At 42.0% G+C, this 20,247-nt stretch overlaps 1 protein-coding gene across 3 annotated transcripts in view; it reads right to left on the reverse strand.

Moving 5' to 3' along the window:
- Positions 1-20,247, reverse strand: part of LOC113234482 (bromodomain-containing protein 8) — a 41,983-nt gene that overhangs the window by 20,180 nt on the left and 1,556 nt on the right. For 2 of the 3 annotated variants that reach the window (XM_026469811.1, XM_026469810.1), the window contains exons 2-6: positions 11,227-11,407; positions 4,323-4,515; positions 3,050-3,157; positions 2,078-2,266; positions 375-537 (exon numbers count right to left, since the gene is read on the reverse strand). In XM_026469811.1, coding sequence (XP_026325596.1) covers positions 375-537; positions 2,078-2,266; positions 3,050-3,157; positions 4,323-4,515; positions 11,227-11,407 — 834 coding nt within the window. The remainder of the gene's footprint in view (positions 1-374; positions 538-2,077; positions 2,267-3,049; positions 3,158-4,322; positions 4,516-11,226; positions 11,408-20,247) is intronic. The other variant, XM_026469812.1, reaches the window with a different exon arrangement.

Below are 20,247 nucleotides of genomic sequence, written 5' to 3' on the forward strand. Positions count from 1 at the left end.
ATTTTACAAATGATTTTATACAATTTAGATGAAATAAGAACATGGATTTCATTTTACTGTAACCTTTATTTTTAATTTTTGACATATAGGGAAATATTTACAAATATAATGTTTGTTTACGTAGTGACTAAAGGTAGAAGATTTAAAAAAGAAACATACAAACAATATTCAAACATTCAAGGACCTCGAATAATTATCGGGGGGTGGATGGAAGTAGGGCCAAAAATAAATAATAATTAAAATCGCACAAATACAGTCCTCTACTTATGGGTATTATTATACATCTTCATTTTGCATCACCAGTAATATTGCAGAAAAAACATTGAATGTGGGTTACACCACTATTGCACTGATAGCCTTAATTGTTTACTTACCTAACATTAGCTTTGTGCAAATGTCCAACCGGAGGTATGTGTATGTCGATGTCCCGAAAGGCGTACACGTCTTCCGCCTTGATCTCGATGTCGTCGATGTCCACCGCGGGGGCCACCGCGGTGACAGTAGGAAGCGGGACAGGCGGCGTGGTATTTGTGCTTGCTGGACAAAAAACCGTACCTTTAATATAACAATTGTAACTATTTTTATTAAAAAACCGGCCTCAAAAGTTACCGTTAATACAATAGCGTATGAACTCAAAAAGTGTACTTTCTCAGAATCGACGACAAACGAATTACTCGTTTCCCGTGAAAGATGATTAACATGTATGTATAGTTATCATTGACCTACCAACAAATGGGCGTCGGGTCTAATACAAAAACCACCAAAAAAAGTCTGAAGTTAACCTATACAAACGTAGTGACATGTAACGAAATATAAACGACTAAAACATTTAATTTAAATTGTAACGTCATTGCAGTAGTGCCTAATTTTGCTTGCAACAATTTAAGGGCCCAAAAGCACCATATTCAGTTTCTACTGGAAATTTAACAAAATGCACCATATTTAGCTTCGACTGAAAATTACTTGAACACAAGAGTAATGTAAAAATGGAGTAGCCTTTGTCGTAAATATTAATTCATTGTTATATATATTATTATGTCGAATTTTGTACAAATTCACTTAAAGAAATAATAAAGTGTTGGGCAGATGCATACATACACATATTACTGTAAATGTGAAAATAAGCGTGTACTATAAGAAATGTACCGACATTCCAGGTAAACGTAAATTCAAATATCCGTAATTCCGAAAACCGATTTATAATAAAACCGTTACGCTTTCGACTAATTTTGATGCTTTTCACAAAGACAAAATTAGCTTTTGTTTTGTAATCTTTCTAAAAAAATGCATTTGACATTGTGAAAATTCGAGCTAACGTTATTTCGGGCAAATGTATTTCTGACTTCTGATAGGTAATCCCAAGCCTGTACAAAGTAAAGCGAGTACAACAATATTTTGTTAGTTATTGCTAACGTTTAATAAAAAGTCATTTAAAAAATTAAATTAAAATCAAAGCGACTCTATAGTTTCTTTGTTCTAAATATTTCAATCGCTTGTGGTTCCAACAATTGAAAGTGACCAAGAAGTTTTAAGCTTCTTGAAATTGACGTAATGGGTCTCTTTCCAACTTTTAAAGTTATTATTATTGGTACTACTTATTGGTGACAACCGCGTGTCAGGCGAACAAACGAAGACTGTTGCGCGATTGACGCTCTGTATGCGATTTTAACGCCCTATAGGTGCGGACACTTTTTAGCGCGAACCCGACGTCCATTCATTGGTAGGTCAATAATAGTTTATTACAAACGGTTACGTTTATTGCTCCATTAGATACAGAAAAATATAACCCATATCCTCTCCAATTCTTGTAATCCTACCGACTAATATTGTAGATAGAATTACAAGAATTGGAGAGGATGTGGGTTATATTTTTCTGTATCTGATAGAGCAATAAACATGTTTGACGTAACTCCACTTATGCCAGTCTTCCATGAGCGGTGCGAAATGATGGATGATTTATTATTATTATTACGGTTTGCTGGAAGACGTTCGCGTTGGTTCGAATCAAGGATTCTTTTCCCAGTGTTCGATCTTTGTAAGTAAAGATATAATAAACAGATTAAAGAGCCAAACGCACCTTTCAATTGTTGTTCAATTTGCACTAATTGACTTTTGATATGTTCGATCGCAGCGTGCTTGTTGTCGTGAGGGCTGACGCTCCCGCTTACGCCTCCGCTTCCGCTTGCGCACGTGCCTCCGCTCCCGCTGCCGCCTTTCTCCAACAGCATCGACAGCGTCGGGGCTCCAGCAGAAGGCGACACTGTTTCTAAAAGTAATAAGTATCTACAGGGTGTTAAAAAAAAGGTCCGACCACAAAGCATTTCGTGATCGCATAAAATATTCTACTTAGGGCGAGGTATTTTAGGAGGTGATGTGTGTGTGTGGTTTGCCCGCGCCTCCCGCAATCCGCGCGAAGAAAATGCATATAACGCGCACAGTCAACATAGCCCCGAACTAGGGAAACCCTGTGTCGCGGTTGCATGGACACACACATAGACAACCACAAATTACACCCAAACTGACGAGAGGAATAAATGTAGGCCATATAAATATTTCTCCCAGCCCGGGAAATGAACCTGTACCCCTCTGCGTGGCAGTCGGCCACGTTCGGCCACGGGACCAGTAAGTAAATAACCACTTATTTTGACCGTTGTTGTAATTTTTTTTCTCGACTTTATATATATAAAAGTTATATATTTTCGACTGGAGGTCTTTGTATCCAGGTCATGAAATAAATTTAAAAAAAAAGAATTGTCATTTTATTCCACCTTCAAAAAAGACAGACTACTTGTATGGATGAGATAAACGCGCACCCCTCATGGAAGAATGGCATAACTGGAGTAACGTCAAACATGTTGCTCCATTAGATACAGAAAGATATAACCCACATCCTCTTCAATTCTTGTAATTCTATCGACCAATATTGTAGATCTCTCCAATTCTAGTATACTCCATTAGGAGCAATAAACGTTTTTAACATAACTCCACTTATGCCATTCTTCCATGAGAGATGCGAAATAGGCTTTAAAAAGGATTAGGGATAACATACCGACAACATTTGCAGGATGTGATATGTGCTGTGGAGTCGTGACAACCGGTGAAGACTTCAGGAGTGACGTCAACAGCGGGGATGAAGGGGTCGTGGGGGGCGATGGAGCTGAAACAAACATTATTATTATTTTTTATAATATCAAGTGAGGGGATGAAGACGTCGTCCACCTGATAAGCTACACGCCTATCCATAACAGTTGCTGTGCCACTCGAGAGCTTTAAATCGCAACGAGCTGACAACTGCCACTGTGCCCGTCACCCTGAGACATAAGTTGACAAGTCCCATGTGCCTGTAATTTCATCAGCACCCTTAGCGCGTTTACGCATTGCATCCAACTTGTATTCGTTCCGAATCCGAGACTCTAAGGGTGGCAAACTAGGGGATGAACCCGGTTTCGCGCAGTTTCCAACCGATTTTAATAAAACTTGGCAAATAGATGTGATTCCACGAACTTTTCAGGTAGGTGTTTTTAGTACTCTGCACTGAGTTTATATATCATTAAAAAAAATTATAATATAGTAGATTGTAAAACAAGTGCATAAAACGCGTCATTTTACGCGAGACGAGTATATCCACTTAAGTCGAGGGTAAAATGGGTTTTATGAACGAGTTATATATACGCTCTGCTTTTCACTTCGATTGCGAGGAAATTAAACAGCAATATTACAAATAAACGATCGGACTACATAATGCTCAGTTATATTTTACAAGCTTTCAGTTTTTTATGCATTTCTATTTCTTATAACTTATTAGAATTACTATTGCCTACATTTTTAATTTTGTAATATAACACGGATTAAAAAAATAAAAGTAAAACTTTATTATATAAGGTTCTAGTGCGCGTGGCTGTTGGCGCAGGCGTCATTGCCTCGGTCTTAAACGCCGATTTTATTTTATGCACTAGAGCATAAAATCGTATTTTATGCAGCTGGGTGTACCAGCATAAAATACGAACTTTAAGAGCATGAGAAGTGAAAACCCTTTTTTTCCCCCCATCTAGTTTGACACTGTCCGAGACCCTTGTTCATTTGTTTTTGTTGGTATTATTTTCTCAAAAAATTTAAGTTGCTGTTTTTAAATTCAAATTAATTTATATTTACGTTGTTTTTCCAAGCTGTGTTCACTCATAAGTAGTTGTGCAATTTAGATAAGAACTTCACCAAATTTAATTTAAAGTATGTAACATTGTACAGTTATCTGTAAATGAACCAATAAACAACAAAAAAAAACTAAAGGACTTTCAAGGCTCCGACAGTTAGCATATTGTTACCTATGGTGGTACTCTGTGCAGGTGGACGCCAAGTCCTCTCAGCCCTAGCTCGTCGTTCCTCTCTATCTTTGAGCCACTGCGCGCGTCGCGCTGTTTCTCTCTCCCTCACGCGTTTCGCCGTTTCTACTTCCGCCCAAATCTCGCGCAGGCGCTCTTCTGACGTGGATGAATTTCGTGTTTCATTTATTTCGTTCTGAAATACAAATGTATGTTAATTTGTGCCCTGAAAAATTCGCCTGCTGCAAGCAAACGGTTGGGACCACAGAAATCTAAATATACATTGGGTCACAATTTTACAACCATACAGTTGCGCAACGAAGTAAGTAGTTTTATTATGGTGCCGGTAGATGGCGCTGAATCGTATGTTGTTTAGGTAATATGCCAATAGATGGCGTTGAACTGTATTCAATTTAGCCACCGTTTCACAAACCATGCAGAGATGCGCAACGAGAGCAACAGCCAAAGAGTACCTTATACATAACTAGTATAGAGTTATCAGCTCATAATTGGCCCTTGGTGGCTAACGCGGGAAGTATTATAGTATAGAAGTATACCTACAGAGAGTACACAATCTCCATATTCATGCTTTTAATAGCTTTCTGGGTTCTTGTTTATATTTAAACATGTTTTGAAGTTAAAATACGGTCTTTATGAAATATGTATCGGGTTCTGAAATATTCTCTAAAAATTTTATGGAAAAAAAAGAGATGCCAGCGCCATCTATCGATTAACGACGTCCATCTTCCTGGACATACAAATCAAAATGTACGTAGTGATAAGATCGTGGCAACGGCGGAGTACTTGGTACTTGGTGCAACGGGCCGGTATCCGCAACTCGACGACAAAGCGCCTATTTTGCGTGTGGCGGAGTATTTGCGGGGAGTATTATCTCACAGAAACGCTTAGTTTGTAGAATCGAGCTCTAGGGTCGACGCGTGCATAATTTTTAAATACTTTCAACGAATTCTACTAAAACTGCTAGATTTGACCGCAGAATTATAAAAATTTAAATGCGGGGGTGAGAGGGAAGGAGTGTGCAAGAGAGAGGGATGATTCGAAATAAAAGAAGAGAAGACGTGGGGCTTTTGTTTTTATAGACGACGTATGATGGATTATGTTGAAGCAGCAAGAATAAATAATTTTTCACCTAACCTTTTTCTTTCATCATCCCACATAAATAAGTGCTACCATATAAATGTAGGTTGCAATTCTGCAATCAATTAATAAAACAATACAAGGATCTAAATCTGAATTAAACAAGGTTCTACAAACATGGTTTTCATCGAAGCTGAGGAAGTATCCTTAACTCGCTCGTGTCACGACAGAAGGATTGGCGCCTATGTTGCGCTTCTACAAGCATCTAATTTTAAGGCACTCTAATTCAGCAAAGCTAATTTTCCAAATTTACAAATGAAGAAGGAAATTCAAAGAGTAAGCAACAGTTGGGCACGCTATTATTTATTTATATTTGGGAAATTAACAGCTCAAGTGACATTGATGTAGTTACAATAAACAAAGATACACAGATACGCAGAGAGCCTTTACATTCCTTCCTCGACTATTCTAAATGTATCAGTACTTCACAGTAATATAACAAAAAAAAACAAATTAGATAGCAAAGCAAGGTTAGGAGACCAAAGTGTGTGTGTGTATGGTGTGTTTGGGTGTGTATGGTGAGTGTGTGTGTGTGTGTGTAAGACGTGCGCGCGCGTGTTTGTGTGTATGTGAGTGGGTGTGTGCATACTTGTATATTACACATATTATGAGTTTGAATACTGTCACTCATAAACATCATTAGTCGCTCAAAGAAATACTCAAGAATCAAATAATCCCAATGTCAGACAAGAGTAAAGTCTTCAACACATGCATCCTTCCAGTGTTCAGATATGGATGCCAAACATGGAGCTTGACTAAGTATGGCTTAGCCAAAGACTAAATGTCTGCCAAAAAGGGATGGAGAGAAGCATGTTACACATCAAGCTGAGAGACAAATGGAGACTCTCCAGAATTAGGAAAGCAACCAAGGTGACAGATGTCACAACGAAAATCACTAAATCCAAAGTAAGATCACCAAAATAAAAGTGGCCCAAGGATATGACACATTGGTATCCAAGAGATGGAAAGAGGTATAGAGGAAGGCCAACAAGAAGGTGGGAAGACGAACTGCCCCGAGAATGGCGCCGGTCGGCACAAGATCGTTGCTTATGGAGAAATATGAATGATGCCCATGTCAGAGGACAACCTGATCAAAACCAGAACTGATGCTAATGTTAGAATTAAGAATTATTACTGTTAGAAGTAAGCATTAGGTTAAACTTAGAATTAATTAAGAAGTAATCAGCAGGGATCGGAATAGGTAGAGTTTTTTTACTTCGAGGAACATAGACAGAAAATGGAGACTGCCTTACGACAATATTTGTTACATCCTGGGCCTTTTCGGGATTCGGGAAATCACTAAATAACATTAAAAACTGACGTAATTGGGGACAGGTAGGTACACTATATTTATCTTAACTTTGTGACGCACAGTGAATAATAAAAAAATAAGTGTATTTTTTTCACAACACCTCTCTAAAAAAAATGCCAATCGAAAGATCCTATTGTCCTAATTAAATATTGTCATATCACATTTTGCCACAAATGTAATAGTTTAGTAGGAAAAAAATAATATGTGTATTTTTTGTATGGGACCATACCTTTAGTGCCCCATCGTTACAAAGGGAACAGGACAGGACCTAAAAACTATTCTAAAGGCAGTCTCCATTTTCTGTCTATTTCCCTAAGTTTAGGCAAAAAAACTGGTAACCTATCACAAAGTCGAAAATTTTTTTTTTTTTTTTGTCTGAAATAACGTTTGTTCGAATTTTCATTACACCGAAAACCGAATTATAACGAAACAGTTGTTCTTTCAGCATATGTTGAATGTTTATCACAAAGACACGATTAGGTTCGGTTAGGTTAGGTTATGTTAGGTTTAAAAGAAAAAGGGTGGCGGCTGCCGGCTGCCTGTTGGTGGGGTGGTCCTCCGCCGGGGTCCATGTGATGGAGCCCCTCCCCATGCGCTGCTTCAGGTGCATGGGGATTGGCCACACCAGAGCCCTCTGCCCGTCTAGTGTGGACAGGAGCGGGCTCTGCTTCAGGTGTGGCCAGGTGGGACACTCGGCCTCCGGGTGCACGGCGACCCCGCGGTGTTCGGTCTGCACCGCGGCCCGCCGTCCAGCGGACCACGTAATGGGGGGGCGATCTTGCGCTCCCCCCCCCACCAAGGGCAAGCCGGCGGGGACCTCAGGCCCCCTCCCTATTGAGGGACAAAGTATGGAGCAGTGATGCCAGCACGCCACCATACTATACTGCAGGGCAACCTCAACCACTGTGCCAGGGCACAGGACTTATTGGTCCAGGCCATGGCGGAGTGGGGGGTTGCGGTGGCTGCTGTGGCGGAGCCATACTTTGTCCCCCCTCGGGGGAACTGGGCGGAGGATCGGGAGGAGACGGTGGCCATAGTGGCGTCGACTGCCGGGAACTCCCCCCCTCTAGCGGTGAAGGAACGTGGATCAGGGTTCGTGGCGGCAAGGTGGGGAGAAGTCATCCTAATTGGGGTGTACTTCTCTCCTAATCGCTCCCTGGCCCAATTCCAGGCTTTCCTGGAGACCCTAGAGAGGGCGGTGAGGAGGGCAGCTCCGGCGCCGGTGTTGGTGATGGGGGACCTCAACGCCAAGAGCGCTGCGTGGGGTTCCCCGGTCACCAATGCCAGGGGGCCAGAGTTGGAGGATTGGGCGGCAGCCTTAGGGCTGGTCGTCCTCAACCGGGGTCATGCCAGCACGTGCGTGCGGCGAAATGGGGGGTCAATCGTGGACGTCACGTTCGCGACCCCCTCACTAGCCGCGCGAGTATCCGGCTGGCAGGTCCTGGAGGACGAGGAGACCCTCTCCGACCACAAATACATACGGATGAGGGTCTCCCATATGCCGCTCACGACGGCCTCCAACACGGCCCCCGGGGGGGGCTTTCCCAAATGGGCACTCACCCGCCTGGACCTTGAGCTCGCAGAGGAAGCAGCCATGGTCCAGGCGTGGTGCCCCCCCCCCACCGGCCACCGTCGACGTGGAGCAGAGGGCGGTCAAGTTCAGGGAAGACTTGACCGCCGTCTGCGAGAGGACCAAGCCCAGGGTCAGAGGGACTTCGGGCAAAAAGAGGGTGTACTGGTGGACCGCGGAGATTGGGGACCTCCGCACCGCCAGTACAGCAGCCCAGCGGGCCTATGGCCGATGCCGTCGCAGGCGCCATACCCGGAGTGAGGAGAGAAGGCTCCACAGCGCCCTTCAGGGCACGAGACAGGCCCTGAAGGTCGCAATAGGGCGGGCCAAGGACTCTGCGAAAGAGGAGTTCTTGGCCACCCTGGACGCGGACCCATGGGGGAGGCCGTACAAAGTTGTGCGCAACAAAATGTACGGCGCATCTCCCATGGAGTCACTGGAGCTCGATCTCCTCAACCGGGTGGTGGAGGGCCTCTTTCCCGAACCACAGCCCTTCACCCCACCGACCATGGTGCCCCCTAGAGCAGACGGGAGGCAGACTGAGGAACCCCCCCCGGAAATTACCGAGGGGGAGTTGGAGTGGGCGGTGGGACGGCTGCGGAGGCGGAAGAAGGCCCCCGGCCCGGACGGGGTACCGGGACGAGTCCTTCGCATTGCCCTGAAGCATCTCGGGACCCGCCTCAAGCATCTCATGGATGACTGCTTGAGGACGGGGTTGTTCCCGAGATGCTGGAAGGAGGGAAGGCTCGTCCTGGTGCCCAAGCCGGGCCGACCTGCGGACTCCCCCTCGGGGTTCAGGCCCCTCGTCCTGCTGGACGAGGTGGCGAAGATCCTGGAGCGAATCATCGCCTCCAGGATCAACGAACACCTGAGGGGGACAGGCCCCGATGTGTCGGAGCGGCAGTTCGGGTTCAGGGCTGGACTCTCCACCCTGGACGCCCTGGAGTCGCTGCGACACATCGTGGAGGAGGGTAACGGCGAGGGGGAAGGCGTGGTGGCTGTGTCGTTGGACATAGCCAACGCCTTCGGCACTCTCCCCTTCGCCGTTATCAGGGAGGCGCTGAGGTACCATAACATCCCCAGGTACCTCAGCCGTCTGGTGGAGCACTACCTGGAAGACAGGGTGGTGCTCTACCAGACGAGGGAAGGGAGGCGCGCCGAGCGCCCAATGAGGTGCGGAGTACCCCAGGGGTCCGTATTAGGACCACTACTGTGGAACCTGGGGTACGATTGGGTGCTGAGGGGCGCGCTGCTCCCCCGGACGGCGGTCATCGCGTACGCCGATGACACGCTGGTGGCCGTCCGGGGGACCACCTTCCAGGAGGCGGCCCGAAGAGCCTCAGTAACGGCGGACATGGTGGTCCGCCGAATACAACTGCTGGGGCTCGAGGTCGCCGTGCCGAAGACGGATGTGGCCGTCTTCGGCGGGAGGGGTAGAGGTTGGGCGGTGCCGGCAGGCGCCCACATCTCCATCGCGGGAGTATCGGTCCCGGTCAAGTCCCAGATGAAATATCTGGGACTTGTCCTGGACCGGCGATGGAACTTCGGGAAGCATTTCCGGCAACTCGCTCCCCGAATAGTGGGCGCCGCATCGGCGATAGGCCGTCTCCTGCCCAACCTCGGGAGGCCGGGAGCCTCGTGCAGGAGGCTATACGCCGGGGTGGGACCTCGAAGCCGAGGTCCTGGCGGAGGTCCACGCCTACCGGCGGGGAATGAGGGACCGAGGCGAGCGCCCTGCTCCCCAAGAGGTCTATCGGGAGCGCCGCCTCGCGGCGCAGCGCATGCGGGACCGGTGGAAAGAGGGCTTGGCGGATCCCCCCTATGGCGCTCGTACCATAGGGGCGATCCGCCCTGTCCTCGTAGAGTGGGTAAACCGGTCCCACGGGCCACTGTCGTACCACCTTGTGCAGGTGCTGACTGGACACGGGTGTTTCGGTCACTACCTGCATGGTGGCGAGGAGGGAACCGTTCCCGTCGTGCCACGAGTGCGGCGCTGCGGATGACACCGCGCAGCACACCCTAGAGGTGTGCAGCCGGTGGGATGAGCAGCGCCGCACTCTGACGGGGACTTTAGGGCAGGACCTCTCGCTGCCGAGCGTGGTTGCCGCCATGCCCGATACCGAGGAGTCCTGGGAGGCGGTGGCTTCCTTTTGCGCAGAGGTTATGTCGCAAAAGGAGGCCGCGGAGCGGGTGCGCGAGGACGCGGCGGACGCGCACCCGCTTCGGCGCAGACGTACGGGGAGAAGGCGCAGGCAGTTCGCTGCTCGCCTGATCCCCTAGTGAGGCCAGCGGGCTCTGGACAGGGACTCCGGAGCCTGCATTGCACGGCCTCACTCGTCTGGGGGGCGGGTCGGAGGACAACCGACTCGCCCCTCCGTTGGCGCGGGAGCCCTGGCGCAAGCTAGGGCGGCCGGGCGGCGTCGTGGTGAATGTTCACCGATCCCACGGCGCCGACTCAACCGGCGAGAGGGAAACCCGGGGGGGTTTTAGTGGGGTAGGCCCTCCAGTCTGGAGGGAGAGTCCCCACATAACCCCTGAGTCTCCCTGGGCTCAGGGGTATCCATAAAGATTTCCCCCCCGTCAAAAAAAACATTTTCCTCTCAAAATTACTTTCGAGGTTATGAAAATTCGAGCAAACGTTATTTCTGGAAAATGTCATTTCAGACTACTGATAGGTAACCAAAAAAACTCTACCTATTCCGATCCCTGGTAATCAGAGAATAATTTTCCCAATTAGCTCGATTGTGACCTTCTCGTCTACTGCCCACTGTGTGAACCATTGGGCGTGAATTTAAAAAATTACTAATTTCTAACCGTCTCTCTTCCGGATGCTATGAATATAATTATTGGAGCTTACGAGTACACACCTTTAACTGCTCGTACTGTTGGTTCATTTCAGCGATGGTCTTTTGAATTTCAACTATGCGCTCCTGTGTAAGCCTTTTGAGTATGCTCTCCTGCGGAGTCTCCACTGCACCTTCCGAGCTGCGCTTTTTGCGTTTCGGAGTTTCCACATGCTCCAGTAGGGCTCCATATTGCGCTGCGCAACTGGAAGTAAAAGAAGTATATAGTAGTGGCCAATTACACAGTAAAGTCTTGCACAGTAGTAGTAGAGTTCCTTGTGGGAGGTAATCCAGGGAAGTACTGCCACCTTACCTATTTCTGCTACCAAGCAGTAGTTTTAAAGGGTAAGGGTGCAAAAGGGTGGTGAAATTACAGGCACATTGAACTTGTCAACTTATGTCTCATGGTGACGGGCGCAGTGGCAGTGCCCTCAGATCTTTGTGATTTGGTGGCACTGGAACTGTTACGGATAGACGTGTCACTTCCCATCAGGGACAAAATTTGTTCGTCCTGTCATTTGGTATCATAGAAAAAAGTACTATGCCGAGGTCGCTCTCCAAAATCGTCAGCAAACCCAAAGAAACTGCGATTTTTTGGAGCAACTAGGGTGACATGAGTATAATCCTATACTAATGATTTTTTATTTATTTATTTGTGTTCAGGTTCCAAAAACCAATAAATACATACTTATTGGGTTTTGTCCATAATAATACAATAAAAACACTCATATAATATCGACCCCTCCTACGTAAAGTATCGTATGTCGAAATTGCCAAGTTTACAGGGGAGCGTTTTAAAGTTCTGAATTCACTGAAAGAGTGATCACCATAGATCATCTAACCGATATCTAGGATTTTATAATACTCTATGTGAGTAATGAGCTTTGCCGAATAAAACTGAGAAATGCTAAAGTCACGTGTTATGTTCGTTTCAGTGAATTCAGAACTTCCCTGTAAACTTGGCAATTTCGACATATGATACTTTACGTCGGAGGGGTCGATATATACCTTAAGGAATAACATACATACAATATAATAAAACACTTATTTCTAACTAATCTACACGAATTGCACTTGTCAGCGGCATGTGGCGCAATCTGGTGTCTGGTAACCGGCCGCGGAATCGCCGATACATGGAGGTCGAAAGATATTCGGTCGGTACTCTCACTACAAACGAATTAAAGTCTCCGTTGTGGCGGGACTCCAACTGCTCGACTCTCAGGCTGTATTTGGCTTTATGTCTGATGTACTCCACTATCTCCTCAGACTTCGTGGAGTAATGCAGGAAGTTCGGTCCAGTCGGTGCTGTGCCACACTGGTTACGGCTGGTGGGCTTCCTCTTCACCACCTTTGTGAAGCCGTCCTTAACGCACCGGTCCGTCTGCCTCTGTGGTTTTGCAACTTCAGAGACAGGCTCACGAGGATTATTTTTGTTCTTATGATGCAATGGGGGTGTCATAATGGAAATAGATATCGAAAATAAATCTTAGCGCATACATAATCGCAAATGTAAATACTATAAAATCTCAACAAAACAATTCCAAATAGGACTTGCTTTTGCATTGCATTTTTATCATAATTGCATTTACCATAGCTCAAAACCACGCAACACACTGATAAGCAATCAGACGGAAAGAACAAGGAAAAACGCGTGCGGAACTTTCGCAGTAGCGTGAGAAGCAGAGAGACAATAATACAAGAACAAATAATAAACAAAATAAAAAAGGACACAATTAATATATTATTAAGTTAATAAAAAACTGCATATAGGAAATAATATAACCAACAAAAAAGTATAAAACCAACAACAACGAAACTAAGCTTGAACAATTACCCCAATCATCACGCAAAGGTCGAAACAAAACTACCCACATTCAAAGTGAATGCATTCGTATTCGTGCATAATAGCCAATCTATAGATAAATATTCTGTTTTACACATCAAGTGGTTGGAGTAATTTATTTTTATCTTAATAATTTCATTTTCTATCTACTTAAAATACTGTAATTTTTACTTAAAGGGCTTTCTCGATACTGCAATGCGTCAGGCATGTTTGCCGACGCTAGTGTAGAGGATTTTTACGCACTAATGTGAAAAAAGGTAGCATCCTGCCTGCGCAGAGTGCGAGAGAGCTCAAACAGTGTTCTTAAAATGATAAGGGATAGGTGGGACTCCGATCTGCTTGCAGGGTTCACTGAACTTCACGTCCTGGGAGCTTGGTGAACTTAGCAAGTATCATGTAATCATTTCACTCACATAATCAATTCATGTCATTCTTTCATTCATTTTATTTTGTAATTTTTGTACTAACAGTAGAATAGATAGCTTGTCAAGTACATTGTTTATTTGTACTATAATTTACAGACTGTATATTGTTTGCAATAAATGATGTTTATTTCTAATTTATTTTATATTAAAAGTAATCAAATCAAATCAAATCAAATCAAATCATTTATTTCTTTGTGATACACAGGTTATAAAGTTGTTACAAGAATGAATTTTGAATCACTGTGATCCGCCTTATGGCATACAAAGTTTTCTTAATTTTAGTAATTCTCATGCAATAATTTGTAATAATATTATAATCATGCAGTCCAATTAATGCAACCTATTACTAATGAAACATAATAACAATAGTAAAATAATCAATAACAAATTTAATAATATGAAATGTAAATTTTATAAGAAATCTTCAATATTATAGAATGTCCAATCATTTAGGTAATTAAATAATAATTTCTTAAATTCTGCACAATCGTTGCAATTCCTAATTTCAAGTGGAAGTTTGTTATAAACCTTCGTAGCCATTACTATTACACTCTTTTGAAGTAGAGCAGTTTTACATGATCTACTTTTCAGTTGATGAGAACGGCGGGCTCGTGTGACGAATTCAAATAAATGAAGATGACGCTTTACGAAAAGTGAAATTTCAAATATATATAAGCATGGTAAAGTCAGTATTTTCAAATTTTTAAAATGTGGTTGACAGCTATCTGTTTTTTTCAAGCCGCATATAGCCCGAATACATCTCTTTTGGGCTTTGAATATGCGTTCAATGTGTGGTGCATTTCCCCAAAAAATGATTCCATACCTAAGGTTGGATGCTACATAACCATGGTAGGCGGTCACTAGAGCGTCTAAATTTACTATTTTCGATAGCCTAAACAATGCATAAGAAAACTTTAGTATCTTACCACATACATATTCTAGGTGTGTTTGCCATTTTAGATTATTATCTATATATAAACCTAAGAACTTTACTGTCATTGTTTCACCGACCTCCTTGCTTTCATAGACCACTTTAGTTTGCATAGGTTTATTGTGTCTTTGTTTAAAGTTCATAACTTTAGTTTTGTCAAGATTTATAACTAGATCATTATATTTAAGCCATTCAATAATAGAGTTCAAACTTGTATTTATATTGGTTTCATTGTCATAAATTACCGTACAATCATCCGCAAACAATATCATAGGGTCGTTAATTGATTTAGAAATGTCATTTATGTATATTAAGAATAACAATGGTCCCAATACGCTACCTTGAGGTACTCCTCGAGTAATAGTTTGTTTTTGGTACATTGTAACACTTTTCACTTATTAACCGACTTCAAAAAAGGAGGAGGTTCTCAATTCGACTGTATGTTCTTTTTTTTTTGTATGTATGTTACGCGATAAGTCCGGCATTTGTGAACCGATTTTCATGATTCTTTTTTTGTTGGAAAGGGGGTATTTCCATAGTGGTCCCATTTCATTTTGAAGAAAATCATCCACCTCAAAGGGTGGCTGTTCACGCATGAAGATTCATTTTTATAAATAGCGCCTAACTTTAATTTAGGAGCAATTACTTTTAGCAATTATTTAGTTGATTTTGCTATTTCTCCAATTAAAGGCGTTTTTCTCTCGATATACTTTGGCGAACTAGGGGATATTTCAATGAAACTTAGCAAATAGACGTAATTCCACGTACTTTTGAGGTCGGTTTTTTTAGTACTGTGTACTGAGATTATTTAGTAACCTGATTGAGAGATTATTTCAAAATATCATCACCTTACTTTCTCAACCTCGTATCTTAAAGCACCTCAAGTAACTGAAATGCAAAAAATGATAGAATATTCTATAATATTATATTATATTGTATATTATATAATATACAATAAATAGAAAGTTGTTACCATCTCCAGGATAATCACTGTTTATAAGGTACGAAATTGAGAAAGTCAGGGATCAACATGTGTAACATAAAAATTGGAAATATTACTTAACTTTCAAGTTGGACACTTAGGGCCAGTGCAAACCGGCAGATGGGAAGATATTTCAGGTTATTACAATTGAAATAAGGTATAAATTTTAATGCTCTGAGGCCGACCTCTGAATAGAACAGTGCGTTTCTCTCTCCGGTATTGAAAAGCATACTAGAGGGAAATGTATGCAACAGAATTAAGTGCCGGAGCCTGCCTGAATTAGGGGAGTATCGGCTAGCAAAATTTGTAATAATTAAATACCTTTATTACTTTTTTTTTTATTAACCTGTTCATTTCCACTGTCAAATGTCTCCCCCAAAGTCCTCCATTGCTTCCTGTCTTTGGCGATCTCCCACCACTCCCTCTCAAACCCATCAATATCGTCCCGCCACTGACCCGGACGGCTGAGAAGGCGTTGGCGAGACCTGATTTAATTACCATAATAATGATGTTTTTTTTTTTACTTTTCCCAAACGCCAATCCTTTACATCTAACTGAACTTTTCATTAATAATGTCATATATAACTTAATGTCCAAAGCATTGTCCTTCTCTTTATTTTCTGTTTCTTCTGTTTCTGTACTTGATGAAATCAATAATAAGACAAGACTTTTGTTTAAATTATGGATACGATCTAGATCAGGGGTTCCCAAACTTATTTTGTCTACTGCCCACTTTAAGAATAAATTATTTTTAGCGCCCCTATTTTTATTATTTATTTAAACATTTTATTCTATCACAAAGTAACTTACAAATTTTCAGAAACAATTTGAACATTTGCGTACAAAGGCGAGCTTATCCCATAAAGAGATTTCTTCCAACTAACCTTTGAAAATCTGAGAGGAAAGTTGGTTTTTGGGGTGGCACCAAAAATAGATAAGTTGGTTTTTGGGGTGGCACCAAAAATAGATAAGTAAAGAAATGGAATATACTATACTCAATAAATACACAGATAAATTTAATAAATCAAATGTACATACGAATACATATACTCGTATATTAAGTAATGTTGATACATTAATACATACAAAGTCTATAATAATATATTTATATATAGTTTTATTTTGTGCATTCATTATGCACAAAATAAAACTATATAAATATATCAAATGTAAATAAATATTTCAAAAGCTCTAACATGTGGAGTTTGAACAATCCCAAAACTTCAAAAGAGCACCCTTGAAAACCCGAACCGAAGGCGACTGTCTGACCTCGACCGGGAGAGGTTTCCACATACGGGCAGCATTTACTGTGAACGAGTTCGAATATTTTTGGGAACTGTGTTGAGGAAGGACGAGGGACAAATTGGTGCCAGAACGCAGGCGGCCACCCATAGCCCGACGGTATTGAAAACGCTCACGTAGATAGCTAGTTGAAGTGGGATGGAACAGGATTTTATAGAGGAAGCATAAAATGTGAGCATTTCCATGTAAACGAATAGGCAACAACTTCAACTCATCTCTAAATTTGGAAATGTTGTCTTACTTTTTCAATCCAAACACAAATCTGATACATTGATTTTGCAGCCACTCCAATTTATTAAGAAGGTCCTCCGAAAGATCAAGATAGGAGAGATCACCATGGTCTAGAATAGGAAAAAGAAGAATGCGTATGAGCATAAATTTGGTAGACAGAGGAAGAAAGTACTGCATCTGCTTGAGGGAATGAAGTGATGCAAAGATTTTACGACTTACATCGGCGACATGCTCCGACCAAGAAAGTATCTGATCCATTATGATGCCCAAATTTTTAACTGAAGTCGAAAAAGGAATAATGGTGTCATTCAAAACTAAATTGGGCATCACTATAGACTCAAACTTGGAGATGGAATGGCGACTGCCAATAATTATGGCTTGGGACTTTTGTGCATTTAAAAGAAGTCCGTAGCTCTTAGTCCATATCGAAACCGTTTGTAGGTCGGAATTCAACGTGCCGATAGCAGTAACTACCTCTTCAAGACATTTTTGACATTTTTTCAACTACTTAAAAACCACTATAACTTCAAATTAAATTAATTATTGTAATGTATTTTTAGCGAAGATTAAACATTCATTCTAGACGAGAATTTACTATAACCCGCAAGAGTTAACTTGAGACCTGAGCGCAGTAGGTAGTACATAACGGCGCTCAGGTCTCAAGTTAACTCTTACGGGCTACACCTGCCAATGTTTTTGGCCTTTTTTGTTTTAATTAAATTTAGTTCATCGCCTTGCAGTTGGAGATTCATGTCATTGAACAATTTATACAGGTCTGTCATGTAAGCTATATCATTCTTTGACGTAAATTCTTTAAGCTTGTTGCGCAATTGTGTATCTTTAGTTTCCAAGAATGCTATCACAGAGTCAAAGAGGTTGTAAAATCAAGTCAGACAATTGCCTCTTGATAGCCAATGAACTTCAGTATGAAACAACAAACGGTTGAAATCTTTGTCATTAGTAACACAAAGCTGATGAAATAATCTATCATTCAAAGAGCTCGAGAAGATCTCTGGGGCATATCAACTAAAGTTATAGACTCAGTTATTAATCTCATTTCCCCACAGTTAGCTGTAGCTTTCAATAGGTGCGTTGACGAAGGTGTTTTTCCCGATTTAATGAAATACAGCAAGGTTTTTCCCTTATTCAAAAGCGGTAGGAAAGTTGATCCTAGCAACTATAGGCCCATTTCAATTTTACCAGCTTTAAGTAAAATATTCGAAAAGGTTATGCTAACTCAATTACTGTCCTTTTTCGGTAGGAATCATATTTTTCATAGTGAACAATACGGGTTTACTAGTGGTAGATCGACTAGCGATGCGGGGGTAGCGTTACTAAAACACATCTTTGATGCTTGGGAAGGGTCCCAGAACGCTATTGGTGTTTTCTGTGACCTCTCAAAGGCATTTGATTGCGTTGATCATAATACTCTTATTAGTAAGCTGGAACATTACGGTGTAAATGGCAAGGCGTCGAAACTTGTCTCGTCATATCTCAACGGTAGAATTCAGAAAGTAGGCATAAATGGAGCGACTTCTTTGGGTTCTCCAGTAAAAATGGGTGTTCCGCAGGGCTCAATACTTGGACCTTTCTTATTTCTGATTTATATTAATGATCTGCCATTCTTTGTTAAGGACCATTGCGAAATAGTGTTGTTTGCTGATGACACATCCTTGATTTTTAAAACGGACAGACATGACATTAACTATGACCGTATTAATGATACCCTCTCTAAAGTAGTTTATTGGTTTAATGCTAACAATTTATTGCTTAATGCCAAGAAGACAAAATGTGTTAAATTTGAATTACCTAACGTAAAATCGACTAGTCCAAGCATAGAAATAAACGGAGAAAAGTTAGACCTTGTTAATAAAGCAGTCTTCTTGGGAGTGACCTTAGATAGTAAACTTCAGTGGTTTCCACATATATCGTCCCTGGCCAGCAGATTAAGCTCCGCTGCATACGCAGTCCGCAGAATACGTGAGCTTACCGATGTTAGTACTGCTAGACTAGTTTACTTTAGTTACTTCCATAGTATAATGTCCTACGGGATTCTCATGTGGGGTAAAGCGGCAGATATTCAAACCATATTTGTATTGCAAAAACGAGCGATTCGTTCTGTGTACCGTCTAGGCTCTCGGGTATCTCTCAGAGAAAAGTTTAAGGAGACTGGTATCATGGCTGTGGCATCACAGTACATTTACTCAAATATTTTATATGCCCGTAAAAATATACATAATTTCAATAAGAAAGAAGATATCCATAATATTAACCTTAGAGCTAAGTCCAAACTCATGGTACCACGATTTCGTTTAACCAAGGTAAACAACTCTTTTATGGGGAACTGTATACGTTTTTACAATAAGATTCCGGAGCATATATTAAGTTTATCATTTCCTAAGTTTAAAAACTACATTAAAAATATTTTGATTGAAAAATCATATTACAAAATTGAAGACTACGTGTTAGATAAAGATGTATGGAAAGACGACATGGCTCCAGAATCCACACAAATTTGATTCAAAATGTATTCCATAGCATTTAAGTTTATTTGAAAAGAGCAATACCTAGAGTTTCTAGCTCGTTCTTCTCAGGGAGGTCAGCGTAGTGAACGAGCAGTACCTTAAATGTGACGTTTTCAAGTGTAAATTTATTTTACCTATGGAATAAATCATCTTTGACTTTGACTTTGCTCTTACGGATTTTATTGACTGCTTTGATGACATATTGCAGTGATGAAATAGTCATTCACTTAAATTTCTAGCAACCAAATGTTGTCTATGAATAACGCAATGTACAGCAAGGACATCTGGAATTTTATTTTTTAAGTACGTGATGAAGCCTTTATGGCACCCTATCATAGCCGGAGCGCCATCCGTAGCAACAGATAAATATTTTTCAAGGGAATGTCTTTCTCATCACAAAACTTTTCCAATGTGTTGAATATGGTTTCGCCTTTTGTATCGGTCTCTAAATTTCTAGCAAACAATAGTTTTTCCCATATTTTCTCATCTTTAATAAACCTCACGTAAGACAGCAACAATGCTTCATTACTTGGTAAAGTGGACCCATCGAGCTGAATAGAGAATTGACTAGTCCTCAGATGATTGCACAATGATTCTTCAATGTTTTCAGCCATTTCATCAATTTGTCTTTGCACAGAATTATTACTCAAAGGAATTTTTCGGATAATATCTGCGGCCGGTTTATGAAGCACAGTAGTTATTACTTCCTTTATTGCTGGCAAAATTAACTCTTCTTCGATGTTGTGTGCTTTGCTTTTTTGAGCAATTAACAAAGAGATATTGCACGAAGCTCGAAGTCCATCTTC

The sequence above is a fragment of the Hyposmocoma kahamanoa genome, unplaced genomic scaffold (genome assembly GCF_003589595.1).
Source record: "Hyposmocoma kahamanoa isolate Upper Pololo Valley unplaced genomic scaffold, ASM358959v1 84, whole genome shotgun sequence".
In the NCBI taxonomy this organism is placed as follows: domain Eukaryota; kingdom Metazoa; phylum Arthropoda; class Insecta; order Lepidoptera; family Cosmopterigidae; genus Hyposmocoma; species Hyposmocoma kahamanoa.